Raw genomic sequence first — 11,884 nt, 5'->3', positions numbered from 1 at the left:
ATTGGTTGCAATACAATTTAGGAAAAACATTAGGAGACTCAGTAGGTGTCCAATAGTATAGACCTCTATTGACTTTACCCAAACCCATTAGTTTCCCAGTCGAAGGGTCCTTGAATTCACATGTGTTAGGACAAAATTTTACAGTGCAACTATTGTCTTCACAAATTTTGGATGTGAGATGAGGTTAAAATGAAATGTAAGAATACATAGCACATTCTTAAGGGATAAATTTGTAGATAATTGCACAGTTCCTATATGAGTGGCTGATGCTATGTTCCTATTCGGCATATGACCGGAAGTGGATAAGGTAGGGGAAATAGTAGTAAAAAAATTTGGGTTACAAATTATGTGATCACTAGCCCCTGAATCAATAATCCACATATTAGTTGTAACTAAATTTAAGCAGTAAGAAGTACATGCGTATGATGTTGTAGGTGCAGTTAGGATATTATTTAACATCTAAGCAACTGAATGTATTGATCTGGGTTAATAGTGGGAGTTGGCTATTTTCCAAAAAAAAGAGTATCAATTTGGAAGGAAAAGGAAGAGGAATTACCATTTTTGTCCTTGGTGTTGGAATCAAGGCAACCATGCAATTTCTAGCAATGTTCTCGATCATGGTTTCTTCTCTTGCAATATTCACAATACAATTGTCCTTTATTGGATCTTGAATTTCTCAACCCATTTGACCAAGAGTTTGACTCGGTGCTTGTTGACCTATATGACACAGCCTATGATGTGGCATGATTTGAGCCGTTGGATGCATTTAAAAACACGATTAGCTTCTGGCCGTCAAATTGAGAGAATGAATCTAAGCCCTTAATCTCTTCATATAAATTGAAATCGCACCCTTATTTTGCCATAGCCGCACAATCTCTCCATTCTCTTTCATTCCAACAAGTGCCATCAGGTCTGTTGTTGATCAATCGAAATTCAACTGGCGTTGGCACTCATCTTGCACCGCCAGTTGAAAACTCCGACAGAGAGTGGGTAGTGGGACATGGCCAGAATTTGCGTCCTGAAAGCTAAAAAGCTTTCGTTCAAACTGAGCAAAAAATGCGACAATTTGTCGCGATCTTAGATTCTTTGGTATTGGTGGAGTGTTTTTGTTAGCCCTTCAAGTGTCTCTTTGGCGGCATCCAACTCATTCCAAACAGCAAAAAGCTGATTGAAATAGGTTGTGATTGAGTTGTTTACCTGTTTGAGTTCGATGAGGTGTTGCTGGAGAGTGAATGTTTTGGCAAGATCCAACTTCCCATACATCTCCTCGATGTAGCCCAGATCTCAATGGCCATTTTTGTCGATAGGAGCCCCGTCACCACCTCTATTGAAAAGCAGTTGTTGATCCATGATCAGACCAACATATTGCATCGACTCTAGTGGCGTTGAAGATGTGGTTGCGGTGGCAGTTGGAAGGCCTTATGATCAAGGAAATGGTCTTTATATTTTGTAATCATGGCTCGCTAAAAATCACAAGACCAAGAGGTGTGGTTAATTAAACCTGTTAGGGTTTGTTTGATGAGGACCAATTCTGGTACATCGGAAACCGAAGAGAAGAGCACGCCGCCTAGTTTAGGGCGACTGTTGCCAATGGCTGGTACAATGCGAAAAGGATACAAGTAGGGATTCGTATTTGGATCCGAACCTAATTGAGGAAAAGAATCTAGGTTGTAACTCAGTATTCCAAATGAGGTTGGGTCAAGCCTTGAACCAGTAAAAGAACTCGGCATTCCATATGGGTAAAGGGATGGGTCAGGCCTGGTTTGAGTTGTGTGGCCCATAGTTGTATGGGTTGTAGCAGGCATGGATTGAGTGTTTGGGCTTAAGTTGTGCGGGCTTATTTGTTGGATTTTGGTTTGTGTTTGAGTTGATTTCCATTCTGGATTTCGGTGGAATGTAAGGATATTCTAATGGAGGTTTTTTGTTTGTTTTCAGGGACAAAAGGAGAGGCTGAGTTGATTGGCTCTAACCGAGTATCTATATGGTTTTAGGAATAGAATGAGAGGCTAGGCTAATTTGGCAAGCGGAAGCTTTTAGCAGTGCTTTGATATCATGTAAGGAATTGAGAAACAGAGGCAAGAGAAGTAGTTCAAGACACTGATACTGCCAAAGTATGCCAAAGAGAGAAGCAAGCAAGAGAAAAGAATTTTTGTGTATTTTCTACATTGTATTGTAAGCCTGTACGATGGCCAATTTATACAATTTTTGTAAATATAAAATAGGAAAATAATAAATACAAATCCTTGTAATTATTCAATCAATTACATGAACTAAGGTGATTGATTGAAGCGATAATCATTTCTTAATCTCAGCTAGTAAAGATGAAGGGAAAGCTGTAATAATAAAGGTGCATTCTATATTTCGTCAGTATCTGTGATTGAAATTTTAATGGGTATTGTTTTGGCCTAAAGAAACTCAATTGATTTAAGGATTTGAAGTGTGTAAGAGTATTTGGATACTAAAATTATATATTAAAGTAACAGAAATTAAATATTGTGAAAATGTTCTATAGAAAAATGAAAGTAATCAACATAGCTTTAGAATTACCTTACCTGTCTGCGTGCTTCTACTAGCAGCAGCATGAATAGGTGATTTTCCTTTTAAAAATTCCATCTCGATTCTTTTTGATAATCTCATTTTGATTTAACATACTTGTGACGCACGTTGGGGATCCGGCTTCGGCAGCCAGATACAAAGGTGACTCATGTTTGACCAGAAGGAAACTTTAGGATCTAATCCAATTAAAAGATTGGCCAATTCCATGTGACTATTTTTCAGGGCCTCGTGCGAAGCAGTGGCTTCCTTCTTAATTCGTTAGCCCAAGTAGCCATGATCTATCAAACTCGGCCTCACTCAGTGTTATACCCTCATCATCATCAGTTGAATCACTCAAGGCGAGACTTGTTGCAGTGGAAAATGTCAAGCTTTCGCAGCAACGTGCAGGGCGGTATCTCCTTTTGCGTTTATCATTTCCAGAATTGATGTACCGAGCATCAGGCCATTAGCAGTCAACCGCACAGTCTCTGTGCCGCCAAAGTTCGCAGCCACATGGAGCAATGTACTGTTCAATGGGCCAACAGCGGGATCCCTCAATGAAGCGGGGAGCTAGCTCCTGGAGAGTTTCATTTCTGTCATGAAAGAAGTTCAAGATGCTATCAACATCATTTTATTTTGCACATTTGCACGGTTCAACCATGTCCATGTAGTCGGAACTTGACAATGGCGGGCGTTCACGGTTTGAGGTTGATGATGGATTGGTAGCTGAATTTGAAGTTGAACTAGCAAGTGCATTGAATCGAATAGATCTGGCTCTTAAACTCCTAGGCCATGTTTGGTTTGTGAATTAGAAATAGATATGAAAGTATTATAAATGGAACGAAAATGTTATGATTGAATAGAATGAGATTACTTTGTTTGCTTGTAACTGCACAGTCCCTTTTGGCTACCAAAGCTTGCAGCCACATGGAGCAATTGTTAAAATTTCAATTCCATCGTCACATGTATATATTCACAGTTTATCGATTATACACATGTTATAAACACTCATGGAATATTGCTGAAGCAAGTTTAATTTTAACACTAACCTCCCACCATACCAATTTTCTTGTAGATCTTCACAAATCGGTCTCCTCAATACTTATAGATTCTTCCAATTAAATATAATTTCTAAACGATGGTTTGGGTATACAAGAAAATGAAATTGCGTCAATTGGAGACATGTAACCTCTCCCTTTTTAAATATGCAAAAGTCTTTCCATCAAAAACAATGAATATGTGCATGAATTATTGACGGACATATTCTGCTCCCGTAAAGTTCATATCATATCACGTGAGAACTGAGAATCCCGATCCTAAAATTTGCTCTCGTGAAGTTCATATCACATGAGAATCTCTATCCTAAAATTTGCAAAAGCAAACCACATATTCCCACTCAAAAGTTTAGCAAAAATCAAAGTCAGTAGGCCTTGTTGCATTTATTTCAAATTCTCACAAACTAACACCGTTTCTTTTATTTTCACAAATTCTCAATTTTATACTATATCGTAACGCATGTTAACACGCTAAAATGCATTAACGCTTTCTTCGACCAAAAATAGGCTCATGTTAGCAAAAAAAAGCTCACATTAGAAACATCCAAACCCACAATTTTTGGCTTTTTTCGACCTATTTTAAAGTCCAAAATCCCTTCAAAATCATCATTGGACTCCCCACAACCTCCTTTACAAAACTCAGACCTTCACTTCTCAACCTCACTCACCGTTTCCAACCACTTCCAGCCGTCACTAATGGTATTAATTTAATAGCAAGAATCTAAAATAAATGCAATCAAGAGTATCAACTTAAGATTCCGCTAATCCTCATGTGGGAATATGTATTTACTCAATTTGCAGAGGTCAAACGAAAGTTGGAGACAAACAGAGATAGAGGGCCCGTAAATAATTGTTTCTGCTAAGATTAATTCTACTTTCCAAACAGAATGGTGAAACTAAATAGCTCAAATAGTACACCAGCCTTTTGTATCAAGTTGCGCTTGTGCTACAATATTTCATGGCATATATTCGCTCACAACACTTGACTAAGACATCATGCTAGATCACAATGTGAAAAAACCATAAAAAAAAAAAAAAAAAAAAAAAAAAGGTAAATTGCCTCACTACAAAAAGAGAGATGAGTTGATAAACTCATTATCTATTTATAAAACTAAAAATCACGTTTTCCAGCCCTTACCACGGCGCTTGTTTTTCCCAAGTTTGAACTTCGCTTTGGACTTCTTTCCTACTCCTCCAACAGGCTCAAGGACTCTTGCTTTGATTGCCATCAGCCATCCCACTCTGCAAAATGACAATATTAAGTACTATAAACTATAAAATGCTAACAGGAATTATGACTGGAGAATAGTACAGAATGGTTGTCCAGTTTGAATTTAAATAAAAATCAATCATCAAATGCAATTTCCAGTACACAAATGACAAGCTAAAGAAGTCTACGACATAACTAAGCCAAGTATCATTGAAAATAGAAATTTAAATAAAAAATAAACCATCTTTTTCTTTTTTAGGAAGATTTTAGATGATCTCAAACATGTCCGATATTTATCATGAAAAAAGTTCATCTAGATCTAGCACTAATCCAAACCAACCTCAACCAACAGCCAAAACTTCCACACTGACAAATATTCTGAATGAATAGGGATCAACAAGATATACTATAGTTTCTAAAACAGAGAAAAGTGACTCATTCCACCAACCGGAAGGGTTTGGGCTCGTTTCTATAATAGATTATGAGAAGGTGGTGAACAAGCTGCTCCACATCTTAAAACATTAACTGAAAGTCTTTTATTAAATCTTCTTATTAAACACGAGAATGCTTCCTTCAGTAGGTGGGAAACATCAGCCTCATTAATGGTAGTGAACTGAACTCTATGAACTTCAGGCCAGTAAACTTCATTCCAATCTATAGGTATAAAGTCTGATTATTCAAAATTAAGGCCAAAAAGTATCCAGCCAAATTAGCTAAGAGAGTATGCAATAATAGGCATGATCTTCCATAACCTACAAAGAGATAACTTCAAACAGCACAGATTAATGTCTTTCCTTTCCTACTTTCCAGCCTCAAAGCTCTGAATCGTTAATGATGTTGGATACTAGAAAAAACAAGCATGGAATAGTAACTATAGCATCGCCACCGATCTTCTAAGCAATGTGAATTCCTTAAAAAATAAATAAATTGCACATCGACCAAATGAAGCTAAGCATAATCCTGCCCCAAGCCCAAACCAGAACAAGAAAACCATAATTAATAGAAAATACATAAAATCTCAATACCTAGAAATCAAATAGCCAATATTTTTTAGTTCGATCAAGCTTAAAATCCTTATATTTGGGAGTGAAAACGAATAGACTTACAGCTAAAATCAAGTATTCACGGAGCAAACATAAACAAAACAAATTTGCTCAATAATTAGCCGAAAATTGAACAAAAAAATAAAGTCTTTAATTCAATTATAAAACTTAAAAGTTCAGCTAACACAAACATCAAAATTTAGGAAGTGGGTCGCCCAAAAAGCATCCAACACTCCAAAATAACAAAATTGAAAGGAAAATAAAAACTGTACGGTCACATAGCCCAGCTAATCTAGAAACAAAATCCACCAACCGAATGCTGAGTATTAAGCCATAAATTCAAATGGGTATTACACCAATACACAAAATAGAGAAAATAAGCTTACCCATATCGTTATTTGCTGAAACAGTGGCTTTGGTTGTGGTTACATCCATAGAAGTGTTGTTATTTTGTGGAATGCGAACAGGGAGCTAGGAGCCGCAAGGGCAGCTTCTTGAGCAGCGAGTTTAGCTTCGTCTTTTTGTCATACAGAGGCGTCACTAGCTCCGACTAGCTCTCAGCCTCTTCTCTTTCTTCGATCTCATCTTCGCCATTTTTGAGCTCGGGTTGTGTTGGGGTTTTGTTTTAATTAGGGTTCTGATGTTGGACTTTATATTGAGAAGACGGTTGTGTCGGTTGGGTGCTTTTGGATATTTGAAGGCAATTTAAACAAAACCTTGAAAATTGGTATAAAGAACACAAAACCTGGCATGTTGTTCATTTTATCAAAAACATCCTCATTGTAAGGGGTAATAATAATTTACAAGGCAACCTCGCCCTTAAGAAAACTGATAGATAGAGATGATTGATGTATGAAAAAAAAACTTCCTTTCAAGTTTGAACAACTATATGTACAACTAGCGAATCTGATATCACATTAGTGTGTTCGACGTCCTTGGGTGCAAAAACGAACCTAAGAAGAGGCGAGTAGGGGCTATTGACCCCACTCAATTTCTTTTTCTTTGTTTCTCATTGTAATTATCTCACTTTTTCTGGTTTTGTGTCATTTATTTTGCAAATTAACCCCCCTCTCTAAAAGTAGAACAACTTTTTTTCCACCGGACACATCCTTCCCTTCTCTTTCAGGGTATTTCTTCTAAGTTTCATCCCCTTTTTCTAGCATCTCACGGCCACCATGTTTGGTATTATATTTGCTCCCTCCAATGTTAAATTCTAGGTCCATCCTTGCATACACATCATGATTGATTGGTTACATACACAACCAATATAGGGAAGGCTCTAAAATTCTAAATCGACAATGATGTTCTCTATTCCTCATAGTAGGCATCGTATCATGACATCAAGACTGCGGCATTTTAAATTATCTCAATACACCTTTTAAGCTTGATCATAGCTCCTTTGTACAATTTTGAGAAGCACTAAACTAGAACATGATTGATTCTTACATACACCTTGCTCTTTTGAGTCTTTAAATACATTGTCGACTCATCTCTTATATGTTTAAAACATTCAAGTACAAAAGACCATTCACTTTCGTCACTGATAATTTGATTGGAAAAATCGCGTCTTTCAAACATCCCAGATTTTTCTCAGTTCTCATGATGCTTTGCCGATGAACTCTACGTCGAACAGAAGAACTGAATCTGGAGGGATTATGCAAGAACCTGCAGAAAGGTAACCAGATGAGGCATATCCTAAGGGCTTAATATACAAAACACTACAAAACTGAAATGAATGCTTAATTACCTCCTCTACAGCCAGCTCCTCTCATGCCATATGCAAGTTCTGGAGGAATCTTTAACGATCGTTTTCCTCCTAATTAAGTTGAACAAATTAATTAGAACAGTTCATGATTGAATTGCTATACAAAGTAAAACTGAATTGTTGGGAATTCATACCAGCAAGCATGGGAGGAATTCCGTCACCACCTAGAATGCCTTGATCCCATCCTTTAATGACCTATTCAAATTCGACAGAGACAAGTCTTCAGCTAAGTTGTCAATATATAACATTTTAACCTGAACCTATCATTCATGAAGAGCAGCACCCTCTACAGAGTTAACTTGTTGGAGTAAGGATATCCTTTTATGTTTGCCGAGTTAATTTGTTTCCTAAGTTGATTATCAGAAGCATGACTTCCTTTCAGGATTACAGGCCAGACAGAAATATTGTTTACAAATCAAGTTCCTCTTATGCAAAAAGGTTATTTTCATCAAGCCTGCCCTGTCTAGCCAAATGAAATTGGGAATGAGCACCTCTTGAAAAAGAAAAAGTGATTCCAAGTGAGGACGATGAATTAAGTCTAACTTGTAATTTTTAGTTGAATCTCTTCACAATCACCATAGAGAAAATACAAATTCATGATTATTCAAACCCTCGTGTTATCAAATCAAGAAAATTTCCTATTGTATTATAAAACAAGCAAGCACATGAATTAACTGAGTGTTAAACATGAACAGACCTCGCCAGCACCAATGCGAAAAGTTAGAGGCTTTCCCCGATTGTAACTGCTATCGAAGACCGTCCCATTCTCCAATTTCCCAACATAATGAGCCTGTTCATATTCACTTCTTCAGTCAATAAACCCTAAACCTCTCAAAAAACAACAAAAGTTTGGGGTACAATAAGCATTTTCTAGTACACAATGACCTGAACTAAGCTTTAAAAATACTAAATGACCAAAATGAGATTCCATTCCTGAATCTCAAGTCTACTAAACATTCATAAACTTGCAAGGATGCCTAGCAAATAATATAGATGAATGCGGACATTATTCAAGATATAATCTTCCGTTTTCCTACTATTCTTTTGCATTAACTCAAAAGATGAAAGTAAAAGCTCTTGAATATCACCTTAATGAGTTGTCCTTTGACAGGCTCAGGGCCAGACCCCACTACTTTATCACAAAAAGCAAGGCCTGAAGGGGCTACAGTTAGCTCGCATGGTGGAGCTCCTTCAGCTGCTGAAGTAGGTTGTGGTTGCAAGACAAGATCAATGAGTCCAAAACATAAGCCAAAACCAATGGCTTCTCTTCTCTTTAACAAAGTTTGGTTCTCCTTTAGCTGCAGCCTTTGAGAAGAAGAGTCTTGGCTTGAGAATTTGATGGTTGATGCTTCTGATCTATCAAGGCCTTTAACGAGGAGTCTTGTGGTGGGTGTGGTAAGTTTTGTGGAAGAGCAGTTCCCAGCTGAAAATGCCCATGAATTCATCTCCACCAACCAGAACCAGAATTTGAATTGTACAAAACCGGATAGACCTCTGCTATAAGAGTAGTAGCACTCAACAATTTATGAGAAATATCCAGTCCAATTTGGGCTGGGCCCTGGACCATGAGCCCATATAAAGTGCTTTTACTATTTTTTAAAACCTTTTTTCTTTGTTTCCCTTCTTTTAAGTAACATCTGCTAACACTTGCAAAAGTGAGTGCAGACAGTTCTATAAATGCAAAAGATAAATCATTTTCATATCATAGGTTGAGTACGAATTTGAAACAGAAATATTTGCAACAAAGTTGCTTCAAATTAGATACAATCCTCTGCTTTTCATTAACGCCACATCTATGGTGAAGTGATTAGCACAGTAAGATTTTGAATCCAAATGGAAGGATTGACACCAAGAGACAAAGAACCATCATTTTCTTCCCAAGATCAAGGGAGAAGTGATTACCTTAAATCATGGAACACAAAAGTTTTATGATTACATCAATTTCAAGTTCTCAAATCGAATCAATTTTGATTGAAAGAAAGGAAACAGATTAAGAGTCTGAATTTTATGCAGCTGAGTTAGTCATCTGCCCAGCCAATGGCAGTTTTATTCAAAATATAGCTATTGCAACTATGCAATGTGTCATCCAATTAGCTTCAAGTTGGTATGAAAATAATCCCTGTGTATTCCTTATTTTCTTCAAAAAATAAGATATTTCAAAGCCTTACAGACTCTAGAGTAAATGAACTCTGTAATTCTTCCTCTTCCATCAATGTAATTCTTCCTCTTCCATCAATGTATCTCTCTTTCATCTTTTATTGTTCTTTGAAATAAAGAATAGTGTCAAAGAAAATAACTTGAGCACATTAGATATTCATGAACCAAGATTGTTGCTTGCAAACGAGAGCACCGCTTAAACGTATTAGAAGTTCAACCTGTAGAGAGAGCAGTTTTTATAACTCTCACAAGAAGATTGATGTTAGCCTTAGGACAGCTAGAAATGAAATCATCTATAATCCCACTTTTGTGAAACTAGATCCCCTGGCTTTCCTTACATTTTTATTAAGCATTAATTTTCTCACCCTCTCTGCATCATCCCACTTCTCATTCAACACATATAAATCACAAATAAGTGTAAAAACCCCTCCATCATTCTCTGGCTTTACCATTCTTAACACCTGTTCAATCACTCTCTCAGCCATATCAAACTTCTTATGCTCCTTACAAGCTGCCAGGAACGAGCCCCAGATAACCACATTGGGCTCGAATCTCATGGTCCTAATAACCTCATACGCTTCCTCCAACAACCCTGCCTTACCAAACAAGTCAACCATGCATCCATAATGCTGAATTCTAGGCTCCAATCCATACTCTTCAATTATCTTGAAATGTTTGCGCCCATCCTCTACTAATCCGGTATGCGCACATGCGCTAAGAATCCCTGTGAAAGTCATCTCATTAGGTCTCACACCATTTTTTTGCATCATCTCAAACAAACACAGTGCTTCTTTGCCAAAACCATGTTGTGCCGACCCACAAATCAATGCAGTCCACGCCATCACATTCCTTTCCTTCATCAACTCAAAAACCATAATAGCATAATTCAAGAAACCACATTTTGCATACATATCAACCAAAATTGTCCCAATATCCACATTCAACTCCCACCCATTTTTAACTGTAACTACATGAACCGATTTCCCAATCAACAAACCAACAGAACCCAAGTGAGCACACCCCGAAAGAACCGACCCCACAGTCACTTGGTCCGGTTTTAGCCCCTCGTTCCTCATCATTTCACGAAAAAGCGCCAACCCGCGATCGTAATCCCCATCGTTCATATACGCAGCAATCATCGCAGACCACGAGGAAACAGCTCTTAATGGCATTAGATCAAACACGCCCCTCGCTTTGTCAACATTTCCAGACTTAGAATACCCAGTTATCATCGTATTCCAAGTGACGACATTTTTCTCAGGCATTTCATCGAACAGTTTACAACCAAGCCCAAACGACGTGACAACGTACGCATGGAGGAGAGATGTGGCTACATATACGTGGGAAATGAAGCCCAGTTTGAGGACATGTGAGTGGAGGTGGTGAATAACGTTGAGGTTTCGCAAATGGGTACAGGATTTGAGCGTGAAGAGGATTGAAAAGCTATCAAAGGAAGGTGATTGGCGGTGCATTTGAGAGTAGAAGTGCAAGGCTTCATTGGGTGAGTGAGCATTTTTTATGGCTAAAGCCCAAGAATTGAAGTGTTTGATGAAATGGGAAATTGGGTGCTTTATTCTGGGTTTTAGATTTAGCATGGCTTTTAGTTTGTGTTATAGTTTTTTGTCACCACCCATGTCTAACACTATTTCTAATAGTTTCGTTTTTATCCATCGCCTTAAATCACATAAAACTTTGTCTTAAGAATAATGTATGTGAACCTGTTTAATCATAATGAAAAGCTTTTGTTTGTGTCTCTGGTAAGTACTGAGTTAAAATTTATAGGCACGAGTTGAGACATTTTTTTAAGTGTACAAGATGCTTTATCAAATAAAGATTTTAGCTTTATATGATTTTCATTAAGATCATCAATAAGTTTAGTCAAAACTCTTCCTTCAAACGTTTGTATGTGTCTGTACAATTATGAGAAGAAATATGGATGTACCTATTCAATTGTGATGGGAAACATGACAATGGGTTTTAGACACGTGTGAAGACTTTCTTTAGGATGCGTTTGGTTCAGGAAATCTTGTATTATTAGGAATGTTTAAAGAAATATGTTTCGTTAAATTTAAACAAATTGGTGAGTATGTTATATTAATATGTTTGGGTAGAAGAAATA

General features: G+C 37.3%; 2 protein-coding genes across 2 annotated transcripts; both read right to left on the bottom strand.

Annotated features, from left to right (window-relative positions):
* Positions 1-7,128: 7,128 nt before the first annotated feature.
* Positions 7,129-9,122, bottom strand: LOC116141309 (peptidyl-prolyl cis-trans isomerase FKBP13, chloroplastic). The gene is made up of 5 exons (XM_031426831.1): positions 8,697-9,122; positions 8,306-8,398; positions 7,743-7,803; positions 7,591-7,659; positions 7,129-7,508 (listed from the first exon to the last, which is right to left on the bottom strand). The coding sequence occupies exons 1-5, from the start codon at positions 9,051-9,053 to the stop codon at positions 7,441-7,443; spliced, it is 648 nt and encodes a 215-aa protein (XP_031282691.1). The 5' UTR covers positions 9,054-9,122; the 3' UTR covers positions 7,129-7,440.
* A 302-nt stretch (positions 9,123-9,424) lies between these two features.
* On the bottom strand, positions 9,425-11,443 carry LOC116141313 (pentatricopeptide repeat-containing protein At5g66520-like). The gene has a single exon (XM_031426834.1). The coding sequence runs from the start codon at positions 11,358-11,360 to the stop codon at positions 10,059-10,061; it is 1,302 nt and encodes a 433-aa protein (XP_031282694.1). The 5' UTR covers positions 11,361-11,443; the 3' UTR covers positions 9,425-10,058.
* Positions 11,444-11,884: the final 441 nt, after the last annotated feature.

The sequence above is a fragment of the Pistacia vera genome, unplaced genomic scaffold (genome assembly GCF_008641045.1).
Source record: "Pistacia vera cultivar Batoury unplaced genomic scaffold, PisVer_v2 Contig397, whole genome shotgun sequence".
Taxonomy (NCBI): domain Eukaryota; kingdom Viridiplantae; phylum Streptophyta; class Magnoliopsida; order Sapindales; family Anacardiaceae; genus Pistacia; species Pistacia vera.
This window is presented reverse-complemented; position numbering and strand designations above follow the sequence as displayed.